Source organism: Dendrobium catenatum, unplaced genomic scaffold (assembly GCF_001605985.2).
Source record: "Dendrobium catenatum unplaced genomic scaffold, ASM160598v2 fragScaff_scaffold_1056, whole genome shotgun sequence".
Taxonomy (NCBI): Eukaryota; Viridiplantae; Streptophyta; class Magnoliopsida; order Asparagales; family Orchidaceae; genus Dendrobium; species Dendrobium catenatum.
This window is the reverse complement of record NW_021319518.1, coordinates 365,049-378,386: the sequence shown is the minus strand read 5'-3', so window position 1 is coordinate 378,386 and position 13,338 is coordinate 365,049. Positions and strand designations below refer to the sequence as shown.

General features: G+C 37.8%; 1 protein-coding gene across 3 annotated transcripts in view; it reads right to left on the bottom strand.

Annotated features, from left to right (window-relative positions):
- Positions 1 to 1,750: 1,750 nt before the first annotated feature.
- The window catches only part of LOC110110833 (sister chromatid cohesion 1 protein 4), a 33,005-nt gene continuing 21,417 nt past the window's right edge, over positions 1,751 to 13,338 (bottom strand). For all 3 annotated transcript variants that reach the window (XM_020842469.2, XM_020842468.2, XM_020842471.2), the window contains 3 exons: positions 2,752 to 2,863; positions 2,449 to 2,578; positions 1,751 to 2,120 (listed from right to left, as the gene is read on the bottom strand). In XM_020842469.2, the coding sequence (XP_020698128.1) occupies positions 2,022 to 2,120; positions 2,449 to 2,578; positions 2,752 to 2,863 (341 nt within the window). In that variant the 3' untranslated portion in view covers positions 1,751 to 2,021. The remainder of the gene's footprint in view (positions 2,121 to 2,448; positions 2,579 to 2,751; positions 2,864 to 13,338) is intronic.

Genomic DNA, 13,338 nt, shown 5'->3' with positions numbered 1-13,338 from the left:
CAATAAGTATACATTTACGTTGAAGGACTATAATAACTTACCATCTCTTTTGGTGTTGGTGGAAAGTGTATACATAATTTAGCACCTCTTTTAGGATATGTAAGTTTAAGGGATAGATCTCACCATCCAAATCTAGGGCCATAGTATCAGATATCATGAAACAAACAACTTCCTTATAACCCTTGACATCACTTAGCACGGTCATTATATTATCCATTTTTTCTCTTCTTTGAGGAAAAATGCTTCCCATCCTTATAACCCTCTATATGGTTCACAGATGAATTCTTTAATGCATTAGGGCTCACTTTATAACCATTTATAGATTTCTAAAATCAAATTGCATAAGGTTTTCCTTCATAAATAGAAAGATATATCTCAAAATGACTTATTGTATTGGGAATATTGAGAATTTTTAATATTTCCTCCTCTCTGATATGGATGTGAATTTGGAAACTCCTTTAGCCTCCCCATCTCTCAGGGAGACCCCACTAATTTCTTAAAAAACTAAGCCAATTCTTAGAGGGGCATGTTTCAAAAAATGCAATCACTTCTTATTCAAACATGAACCATATCATTGATAATCACTTATGAATTTATATATTTTAGATAAATATTTAACATTTAGGGTCACTCCATATTCTCTGAAGAAAATAGTCAAGCCTATAATAATCATTATAGCTCTAAATAAATATTAGAGCAAGTCTACACGAGTCATGAAGATCACAAGCAATTTGGGAGGTAGAGAGAGAACATCAACCTTACATGTGACGTCATCTTATTTACCGTGGTGGAGTAACACGGGCCTAGTCATACCTTCTATGTGCAACATGCACCAAGTCATTTGGTAGAGAAACTACATACAAATGATTGTCAAGCCATCAATAGTAATAGTGGATACAACATCAATTGATATCACTCCATTAGATCTTCTCCTATCATCCTATAAAAGCATGTGATGATTATATGATCAAATAAAAGTGAAAATCTAAAAAATAATAATAATCCTTTCTTCTTCAGTACTCAGATCTCTAAATTCAATACTTTAGTTTGGATGATTTTTAAATTATTTATGGGTTCACCATTTGAAGAAACAAGTGAAAAAATGATTTGAAATAGATATTCATAGAATTTTATCGCCATTGTTTGTAAAGTTTATGCCCCAATCAAAAGACAATATTTTGGCAAGAAAAACATTTTAAGAAAACCACACAGGATAATAACTATCTCCTCTAAAATTTTCAAAACTTTGGTAGCTAACAAGATCTCAAAATATTACCAAGCATTTTTTTTTTTAATTCTTGGAAAAGCATCACTTCGCCAGTTATTAATCAAAGCATGTTCATCCATATTTGTGGCTAAACTTTGGCAGGGTAATGGATGTCCTCTTTGGAATTGGAGCACCACTGCGAGATACGACCAGTCTCTAAATTATTGTCTAATAATTTTTCTTTCAATTTATGGAAGAAAATTGGAACATGTGTAAGAGGACCGAGACTTCTCCCTATCCCAAGGGGCAAAATTAATCTTTTAAGTCAAAAAATTGAAATTTTTTCTAGTTTTTAAAATTTAAGAAGGAAGAATTTAAAAAAAAATTCTCTACTAGCACCGCATCATGTAAGAAGCCGTGCATCAACAAAAAAAAGAACTAATGGGTCTAGACACGGCCCCTACAACGCATGTAAGCAAGAAAAAAATCATCCCAAACGAAGCCAAAATGAACCGGCAAAGGCGATGGACCAAAACAACAAAATAGAAACAATAACAAACATTGCACTGGACAAATACAAGCATCATTTGCTTCATAATTTACAAATATTTTTTTTACAAATATATGCACAACATAAAAAAAATGTTATCAAATACAACGTACGCAAGCTCGCCTCCTGCGCTTCTAAGGGAAGAAGAAAAAAATTAAAAAGCATCATTCTGAAGAGATTTAAACGTACTAAACGTAGAATTTGGAGGGGTGCGGTACAATATAGTTATACAGATTGTTTGTGTGACGTTCTGTAACAGAAGGATCAGAATTCTGACTTCAGAAGCTTTATTCTAGGCTTGATTTGAATGTATTCAAACGGCTTTTCCTGTTCCACTTGAATGTAATCCCTTGTTTTCAGGACCTGCAGCAAGGTAAAATGATAAAGAAACATCTAATCGAGAAGATTTTTATTTTCATTTTGTGTATCAAATCTTAGATTTAATATAGGAGGAATTTGACAGTCTAAATTGCAACAACAACAACAAAATTTAAGCGAAGATTAAATTGCGTTGACACAAATCGCAAAAAAGTGCAATTCCTTTGAAATCTACCAAAATTCATGCGAATTGTCATTTAGGAATCCGTATGGAAGTTATGGACGGTACAGCCACTTACTGATTTGAAAATGCAAGGAAAAACAAGATAAACTCAGGAAGATATTTAGTTTAAGAGGAGCAGATGAGGCATACCAAGGTTTCAAAGAACATTCTTGATGCTTCTTTGCGAGTTTTACCAGCTAATAGACGATTTACCACAATGAATTTCCTTCCTTGCCCAGATTCTTCATCGAATAAATTTTGCAGGTATCTAGCAACACCCCTACAAGAAATATTTTTGTACAAATATTAAATTTCATGAGACTACACAGTTTACAGTATTTGATGTTATTCTTTATAACTACAAAACAATAAGCTGCTGATACACTACTGCTAGGTTTGAACGTAAAATCAAACAGCAAGTCAAATTATAGTAACCAATAGATAAAGGCCAACCTTGTGCGAGCAGACCAACCACTGTTCTCCAGTGATTGAACATCCTCAGTATTTGGCACATCATTTTCTACTTCATCAAAGTCTGCATCATCATCGTCTTCATTCAAAAATCCTGGCAGATGTTATAATGAGTGAAATCAGAGGAACCCGTAGCACTTGTGAAGTATCATTTCACCAATGATAGCTAAACAAAAGTATCAAAGGGGTTTTCGACCGGTTTATGAAACTTTTCTTGAATAAATCATCAGTTAAAACATTTGAATTAAAAAATAAAAACTGAAAAGATCATATACTAGACGTTACACCAGGTTTGCTAAACATAAACCATGGCGGTAAATAACATAACTCACACAAGCTGCCATTGTAAAGAAAGCAATACAAAATGACTTATACCAATATGCTGCAATCTGAAATATTGAATGAGACAATGGTAGTAAACTGAAAATAATCATCTACACTGGCATCAAAGAATCCTAAACTTTGAGGTTTTGGCAAGAAAAGTGAAAAAAAAAAACTAGAAATCAAAAACCAATTAGATACCTCTTGAAGAAAGAGTTTTTATTGGATGAGATTTAAATGGACATGTTGGTAGAGAAGTAGATGATTTTAAAAGCATTCATGGTGGCCATGATTTTGGAACGGCAAATGAAGGTGGCAAGACCATATTATATTTTTGTTTAGCTTACGATTTTTCAATTGTTAATATCTTATTTAAGAAAAGGAATGAGCATCTCATCACTTATAAAAATGAATATAGTACAACCCAGATTGACTATTTTCTTATAAGAAAATTAGATCGTTTAGATTGCAAAGATTGTAAAGTATTCTGAGTGAAAATTTATGTACCCAACATCGATTATTAGTTTTGGACCTTAAGATAAACAGACAAAAAATAAAAAATAAAGTAAAACGATATTCTAGGATTAGATGGGGGCATTTAAAGTATATTAACAAAAATATTTTTTGAGAGTAAGATTTTACATCTTAAGATTTTATCTGTGCATGAGGATGCTAATGTTATGTGGGAAAAAATAACTAGTGATATTAAGAATATTGCAAAAGATGTGCTTGAAATATCAAAGGGAAAAGCTCGTACTAGTAAAAATAGTTGGTGGTGGAATCCAAATGTGTAAGAAAATATTAAAATAAAAAAAATTTGTCATAAAAATTGATTTAATTTTAAAAATTCTGATAAATGGAAAAAATATAAAGAGGCTCGTAAGGAATCTAAGAAAGCAATATGCGATGCAAAAACCTTAGTTTTTAGTGATTTATATAATAGATTAGATACTAAGTCTGGAGAAATATATATGTATAAGTTAGCCAAATAAAGAGATAGGATCAGTAAGGATTTAGTTCAAGTGAAGTGTATTAAGGATGAAGATCAAAAAATACTTTTCTTATAAGATGATATTCAATAAAAGTGGATGAGATATTTTGCTAAACTTTTTAGTGAAAATTGTGAAAATAAGATTGACTATAGTGACCTTAGCACCCTAAATGATAATAAAGATTTCTATTTTTATCAGCGTATTAGTAAAACCGAAGTTAGAGAGGCTTCAAAGAAAATGAATGGTGGAAAAATTGTTGGACCTGATGATATTCCAATAGAAGTGCGGAAATGCTTAGGAGATGAAGGGATTTCTTGGCTTACTAAACTTTTTAATACTATTTTGAAGATTAAAAAGATGACAGATGAGTGGAGAATGAGTGTGTTAATTCCTATTTTTAAGAATAAAGGTGATGCACAAGATTGTGCGAATTATAGAGGAATTAAGTTAATGTGTCATACTTTAAAACTTTGGGAGCGAGTTATGGAGCATAGGTTGCGGCGTGATACTAATGTTTCTCAAAATCAATTTGGATTCATGCCGGGTAGGTCGATTATGGAAGTCATACATTTATTAAGAGATTTGATGGAGAAATATAGAAAAAATAAGGAGGATCTACATATGATATTTATTGATTTAGAAAAAGCATATGATAAAGTTCCAAAAGAAGTGCTATGGAGAGTTTTTGAAAAGAAAGTAGTTAATAATGCTTATATTCAAATCATTAAAGATATATATGCATGAGCTATTACTTGTGTTCAAACACAAGGTGGTTTGACCAAGTATTTTCCTTTTTCGGTTGGGTTACATCAAGGATCAGCCTTAAGCCCATATCTTTTTGCTTTAGTCATGGATGTTCTCACTAGACATTTGCAAGTGAATGTACCTTCGTGTATGCTTTTTGCTGATGATATTCTAATTGTTGATAAGACTAGAGAGGGAGTTGAAAGTAAACTTGAATTATGAAGGTCAACATTAGAGACTAAAGATTTTCGTTTAAGTAGATCTAAAACGGAATATATAGAGTGTAATTTTAGTAGTAACAGACCTAGTGAGGGGATTGTGACTTTGGGCGATCAAGTCATTAATAAGAGTACACGTTTTAGATATCTTAGATCTATTGTTCAGAGTGATTGTGAAATAGATAGGGATATTATCAACAGAATTCAAGTTGGATGGTTGAAGTGGATGAATGCATCGGTTTGTTGTGTGATAGGAAAAGTACTCCTCAAACTTAAGGGAAAATTCTATAAGATGGTAGTGAGGCCTGCAATGCTTTATGGTGCTAAATGTTGGCCATTAAAAGAGAAGCATAATACTAAGTTAAGTGTGGCAGAGATGAGGATGCTCAGGTGGATGAGTGGCTTTACCCTAAGAGATGGGATACGAAATGAGCATATACGTGAAAAGGTTGCAGTAGCTCCAGTAGAAGATAGAAGATAAGATTAGAGAGAGTCGCCATAGATGGTTTGGTCAAACGGCGGCCTTCCAATAACCCGGTTAGGAGAGTAGAGGTATTAGATTTGACTTATGTTAAGAAAGATAGAGGCAGACCTAAAAAGACTTGGTTAGAAAATATTAGGAATGACCTTTCTTTATTAGATTAAACGAGAATTTAACCTTTAATAGAACACAATGGAGAAAAATGATTCATGTAGCCCACCCCCACCTAGTGGGATAAAGGCTTGATAAAGATTAAACGAGAATTAAACCTTTAATAGAACACAATGGAGAAAAAGGATTCATGTAGCCCACCCCCACCTAGTGGGATAAAGGCTTGATGTTGTTGTTGTTGTTGTATGGTTGTGAGAACTTCAATGCCTTAATAGTGTAGAATGTTAACAAAAAATAGAGAAGTATAAAATTAAGTCAATTGTTGCATAAATGAGGATGCTCAAGTGGATGGGTGACTTTAAACTTAAAGACAGAATGCAAACGAGTATATTCGTGAAAAACTTGGACTAGCTCCAATGGAAGATAAGATTAGAGAGAGTAGCCTTAGACGGTTTGGTCACATAAAACGTTGGCATTCTGATGACTATATGAGCAGAGTAGATGTATTACATCCGGCCTACATTAAGAAACATAGAGGTAGGCCTAAAAAGACTTAATTAGAAAGTATTAAAAATTAATCTTTTTATTAAATTTAAATGAGAATTTGATAGTTAATATGACATAATGAAGAAAAAATATTCATATACTGACCCTACATAGTGGTATAAAGACATGATGTTATTACTTTTGTTATATCAAACTCCATAAGCTACCATTAATAATTATTTTCTATCTATAAGTTTTAGTTTAGTTTTTTTATGACAAATCAATCCTTATTATTTTGTTAAGTTTCAATTTCAATAATTTCAAAAGAATTGATATTTTTTTATACTCAGCCTTACTTTGGATAACTTGTTGAAATTTTATAATTAAATGACAACTTACAAAGAAAATTAGATAATTTCACTTGGTCAATAGCTTTCTAGTTCAACTTAGTAGGATTCTGATAGGAAATACTTGAGTTCACAAGTAATCCAAGAGAAAATACTTGAGCTCACAAGCAACCCTAGCAAAAATTGGTCAAAATAGCAGAAATAACACAAAAATCTGGGTGAAATCAACCAAAAGATGATAGATTGCAATAGTGGAATCAAAACAAAACAAACACAAGCAAGCTACAATTGATCCTCAATTTGAGAGGAGGATCGTTCTCTCCCAATCTCTAGACAATGAGCCTAGAGCCCAAGACACCAAGGAACTCCAAGAGAATAACTCAAAACATGCATGCCCTAACCCTAGCCTCTCATGTTCTTTAAATACAATTCTTCCTAATAAAAAGCTTCATAACATAAACCAGTTTCAAATTTCCTTAAGCAATTTTTGCCTCTTACTCTTTCTAATTGTCTCCCAATGGGGGCCCACCATGCTTGGGCGGAATATTAAGGAGGCGGCTTCGCCCGCCTCCTATAAAACTGAATCGAACCCTTTTAGGCTCGTTTGGTTGGTTCGATTCAAGGGAGAACCGTAACAATACCCCCTCCCAAATAACCAGCATGTACTCAAGGTGAAAATCAAGAATCTGATGTTTCATCCTCTCATAAGGTTCCCATATGGCATCATAGTCCGGAAGGCTTTTCCACTTGATAAACACTTCTTTAGCTCCATCCTCCTTCTGGTGAACTCCATCAACTCTAAGGGTTCCATAATCACCTCTAAATCCTCAGTAAGTAACACCGATAACTCTGGGCTGGCTGTATAATCTCCAATAACCTTCTCAACTGAGATACATGAAAAATCAGATGTATAGTCACCGTCGTGGTAATTTCAGGCGGTAAGCTACCACTCCAATTTTCTCCAATATCTCATAAGGCCCAAAGTACCTTGGGGCAAGTTTCTTATTCCTCCTATTGGAGACTGTCTTTTGCATGTATGGTCGGAGCTTCAAGAACACCCTCTCCCTCACATCGAACTAGACATCCTTCATATATCCATCAGCTTGTTTCTTCATAATTTGTTGGACTCTCAGCAGATGTCTCTTTAACTCTTCTAATATTGTGTCCCTCTCCTCCAAGTACTCCTCCACTGAAGAAACAAGAGTACTGCTACTCCCAAAATACACCAGGTGAGGTTGATCTCTTCCATACAACACCTTGAATGAGGTAATCTGAAAAGCAGAATGATAAAAGGTGTTGTACCAGTACTCAACCTTGATAGCAACTTGTTGACCCTCATACTAGTGTCGGGGTCGAGTCGACCACACAAGGTGGGTTTTAAAAAAAAGAAAGAGCTCGAAATCGCGCAAAAAAACTCACCCGACACGTGTCGACCGAAAATCCAAAATCGTCGAAACGACCTCCGTTAGCGAAACGGACAGCGCCGATGCGTCCGGAGCAACAGAAACAGCTCGAGAGCACTGAAAGGACCTCAAGGTGAATGATCTAAATTTTAAACGTGTGGCTTTAGTCGTAGCTATTTGCATTATCAAGTTTATTTTGGTTATATTTTGTAAGACTCATGTAATTCTTAAATGTAATCACCGCCGTTAACATAATCTATCACGAAGTTTCTTGAATCCAAATTGAGAAAGCTAGATTTTATCGTTAACATTGCAAAGTTAAACTCTCATTAATCTCTAACGTGCAATTCATGTTCACCGCAATTGGTTTCAGATACTATCGCCTTGACTCTATGCAATCTAGCCACCTCTTACATAAAAGCTGAAGCTACTGTCACCGTTGTGTATAAGTGTCGGAGGAGAATGAAATGAGCATACTTATTCAATCGGTCAACCACCACTATAATCACTGTGAACCCTTATGAACGAGGCAGTCCATCTATGAAGTTCATAGACATCTCCTCATACTCTACCCGGTAAAGCCAACGACTGTAGTAGTCCTCCTAGTGACATCACTAGGTACCTGTTCCTCTGACAGACTTCACATCAAGCCACCATCTCCTTCACAACTTTATGCATCCCCGTCTAGTACAGCACCGAGGCTAACCTCCTATAGGTCTTCTGCACCCCTGAGTGACCCCCAATTTCACTCCCATGGAACTCCTGCATTAAGTGTGGGATGTGGACTAATGTCCTAAGCATAACAAATCTCCCCTCATACAAAAGTCTCTCCCCCTGTAGCGAGTACCCTGGAAGGCTATCCCTTTCCCTTAGTAAATCTACTCTGATTTTTTCCAACTCATCCCTAGCACTCTCATCCCTGATGGCCTCCCAATATAGCATAAATAGAACCGATATGTCATCGTCTGCAGCTCCACCAAACATCTGGACAAGGCATCTACTGCCTTGTTCACCACTCCTGGCATGTATTGTATCTCGAAATCATATCCCAACAATTTGGACATTCACCTCTGATGCTCCTCAATCACTGTCCACTGTTCCAACAAGTACTTTAGGCTCCTTTGATCGGTTCTAACAATGAAATGCCTACCTACCTAACACGTGGGGTCGCCACTTCTGGATGGCTAAGACGATAGTCATCAACTCCCTCTCTTAGACTGATTTCAACCTGACTTTGGTTGTTAACACCAAACTGAAGTAGGCAATGAGTCGATGATTTTGCATGAGTACTACCCCCAGTCCGTAACCTGAAGTATCTGTCTCCACTATGAATGTCTGAGTAAAATCTTGTAAAGCTAAGATTGGTACAGTAGTCATTGTTTTCTTTAATCTCTCAAACGCTGACGTGGCCGCCTCCCCCCATAAGAACCCATTTTTCTTCGGTTGCTTTGTCAGTGGCCATACTATAGTGTCGTACCCTTTTACAAACCTCCTGTAGTACCCTGTCAATCCTAAGAATCCTCTCAACTCCTTCAGATTCTTAGGTAAGGGATACCATAACACAGCCTCAATCTTTGACTGATCCGCTGCCACCCCTTCTTTGGACATAACATGTCTCAAATATTCTACACAAGTCTGAGCAAAATAGCACTTCTTCAGGTTGGCTTTCAGCTGATGCTCTTGTGGGACTCCCAAGATCACCTTCAAGTGCTCCAGATGCTCTTCCTCATTTTTTTTTTGTACACCAATATATCATTAAAAAATACCAAAACAAACTTTTGGAGATACTACCTGAACACCATGTTCATCAATGACTAGAATGTAGCAAGGGCGTTGATAAGCCCAAACAGCATTACCAAAAACTCATAATGCCCCCTCGAGTGTCCTGAAAGTGGTATTGAAGATATCTTCCTCCCTCATTCTGATCTGGTGGTATCCAGGTTTCAAATCCAGTTTGGAAAACATCACTGCCACATTCAGTTCATCCAAGAGCACATCAAGAATAGGCATAGAGAAACTTAACTGGCACTGTCTCTTTGTTCAAAGTTCCATAGTCCATATAGAATCATCAGCTCCCATCCTTCTTCTTGACCAGTAGGACTGGACTAGAGAAAGGATTCACACTCGGCCTGATGATCAACGATTCCATCATCTCTCATATCAGTTTCTCAAGCTCATCCTTCTGAAATTAAAGATATTGGTAGGGCGTGATGCTAATGGGTGACACACCTTCCCTCAAGGAGATGGCATGCTCCTATCTTGGTGATGGCAATTCCTGAGGTGGATGAAACACCTCCTAAAATTGATAAATTAACGGAAGTATGGAGAGGGGTATATCCCCTCCCTCCTCCAATCTAGCTACCTCCAAACTGTGCAGCTCTACCAAATATCCTCCACCCACCACTTGTATACTCCTTACCATGGTTTTAAGAGAAACCATGGATTTGGATAGCCCTGCATCTCCCCTTATCACCACCTTCCTCTCATCCACCATCAGCTCCATAGTGAGTGCTCCCCAATTAACCTTGGTATCTCCCAAGGTATACCGCAATTTCATCCCTATTATTTTTTGTACTCCCTAACTCCAACATAATAAAATCTTCCCACACCTGAATCCCCTGTACAGTCAGTAGCACTCCTCTACAAATCCCCTGGCCTTTCTCCACCTTCCTCGAACCCATCATCACCCCATAACAACCAGTGTCCACCAATTTCACTCCCAATAAGTCGACGACCTGAGTGGAAATAAAATTGTGGATAGCCCCACTATCAATTTGCACCACCACCTCCCTGTCCTCTATCTCCCCCTTTACCTTCATGGTGTGATTTGTAGTGAATCCTACCACCAAGTTCAAGGAAACCTCGGCTAGATCCAGATATAGCTTATCCTCCATATCCTCCTAACCCTCCCTCACCTCCCTCGGTTTCTTCGTCATCATAGACGGTGAGAACCTGAGGGGTACAATCCTTAAACCTATGCCCTGGCGTATATTTCTCATCACACCTGAAACAGAACCCTTTGCCCTCTTCTTCTGCATCTCCTTCTCCATCAGCCTCTTGAAGTTTCCCTCACTCCCTCCTCCTACTGTCTTTTCTCTGATAGTCTCCCAAATTCCTCCTGATGCAGGACCCTAAGGTGCTAAGTGAGTGGTCATCATCCTTCAAGAACCTCTTGAGCTACTACTCCTGGCTCCTCTCTAGATTTCTTTGATTTTCAACTAGTTGTGTCAACTTCATGGCCACCCCCAAGTCACGAGGCATTAGAACTTTTACTATCGCTATGATCTCTGCCTTCAGCCCTTTCATGAAGTTCCCCTCCAATATCGTATTTGATAATCACTCCACCCTATTGGCCAGGTGCACGAACCGCTCCCGATAGTCTGATATTAATCCCTCCTATATCAGAGCAAAAAACTGCTCATAGAAATTCCCTCCCCGATCGGTTTGGAAACATTCTATTATTCATTCCTTAAATTCTCCCCAGCTCCTGATGGGTCTTCTCTGACCTCTTCATTGGTACCATAATAGTGCCTCCCTCTCAAAACATAAGCATGCTGCTGTCAGCTTCCCCTCCTCCATTAGCCCATTTACAGTGAAGTATCTCTCCACCTTATAAATCCACCCATACCATCCTCCCCTTCGAATATGGGCGTCTTCAGCTTTCTTACCTTATGATCTCTCCCATTTTCCCTTGTTCTTCCATAGTTTCCCCTCTCCCAAGTGTTTTGCCCTTCCCACGTCTCCCGATCTTTCCTTGCCCTGTCATAACCTAATCTCCCTTCAAATTTCCCTCTCCTTCCATCAAAATCAACAACTCGACGACCATAATATCCCTCCCAGCGTTCCCAATCAGCACCCTTTTGCTCAGCCCCTCCATACCCATTCCTTTCCTCATACATGTTGAGAGTTGCTACTTAGCTTTGCATGATTTATATTCTTGCAACTTGTATGTTTTGATAATTCCAAATATTATTACTTTGATTATTATTTTCTCCTAACATATTTTGAAAGAATTATTTTTGCTCTTGTGTGTACTAACTTTTCAGGAAAATCATACTCCAGATTGTTAATGACTTCAAATCAAGATCTGCTTAGAATGTGTTGTAATATTGAAGCCTGTATTTTTCTCTTTATTTGAATCTGAGAGAGTGTGTGATTGTAATTAAGTAACTTAACACACACACACACACCAAGCGAGAGTTAAATTCATAATTTTTGAAACTGGTCGTACAGTACGAATCATGTTCGTACGGGACGATCTGGTCAGTTAAAACTCTCGAACGAGCGAAAGAACGAACAGAGAGGGCCAAAATTCTTTTCAAAGTACTATTCCACCAGACGATATTTTCGTTCGTCCCAGGACGATGGGCTCTGGACATGTTCGTTCAAACGATAATTATTATTCGTTCCAGGATGATGCTCTCTGGATGCATTCGTCCGAATGAAAATTAGGGTTCGTCCCAGGACGAAGGGTTCTATATTCGTCAAAATGAACTATTCATCCAGATGATGTTTTTCGTTCGTCCCAGGACGATGGGCTCTTGACGCGTTCGTTCGAACGATATTTATCGTGTCCCAGGACAGTGCTCTCTGGATGGGTTTGTCCAGACGATAAATATAGTTCGTCCCAGGACGATGGGCTCTGGATTGGCCAAAATGAAATATTCGTCCAGACAATATTTATTGTTCGTCCCAGGATGATCTTCTTTGTTCTGGAGACTTGAAATTCGTCCTTCATTTTCGTACCAACAAACTTTGGGAATAACTATTCGTACCGGACGAACTTAGTTCGTACGGGATTGTGGGCTCCGAAAATTCGGCCTCGGCCTCCGCTCGCTTTTCTTATTCGGCGAGGGAGTTTTAACGAATTAAGTTCCGGGATAAATTTTGGAAGGCAGATGGGTTTGTAGATAAGACACTACCCAGAGATTTCGCCCTCATTTTGCGAGGACTTTATGATCTGAGTTCTGGTTTCCTATAGGCGCAAGCCCCTATAGTTAATTACCCCTCTCGATCACGAGAGAGAACTTTCGATTAAGGCTAGTCATCGATCAGATACGTATAGAAATACGTGTTATCTGGCATATAGTAGCAGCAATAGGTTTGGAATTTGGAGAACTGGATTTTGGTAGAATTTGGATTTGAAAGTTGGGTTTGGATTTGGGAATTTGGGTTGAAAGTTTGGAAATTTGAAAGGTTTGATATTTAAAATAGAAATTGCACCATCTAGCACTTAAAGCGGATGGTGGGGGAATGGATGATGGACCCGATCAAGATCCCATGGTTCCGTCGTCCCGGGCCATCGTGGTCCCTGGTCTACTTAGTCAGAGGAGGTAGTCGACCCAACCTGACAGAAGGATCCTTGTCAGCAGCCATGGGTTGCTTCGTCCAAGGGAACCTTGTAGACCGGGGTTGGTGTTTGTCTAAGGGGACAAATTTAAATCCACCTTAGCTGACAGAGGGCTT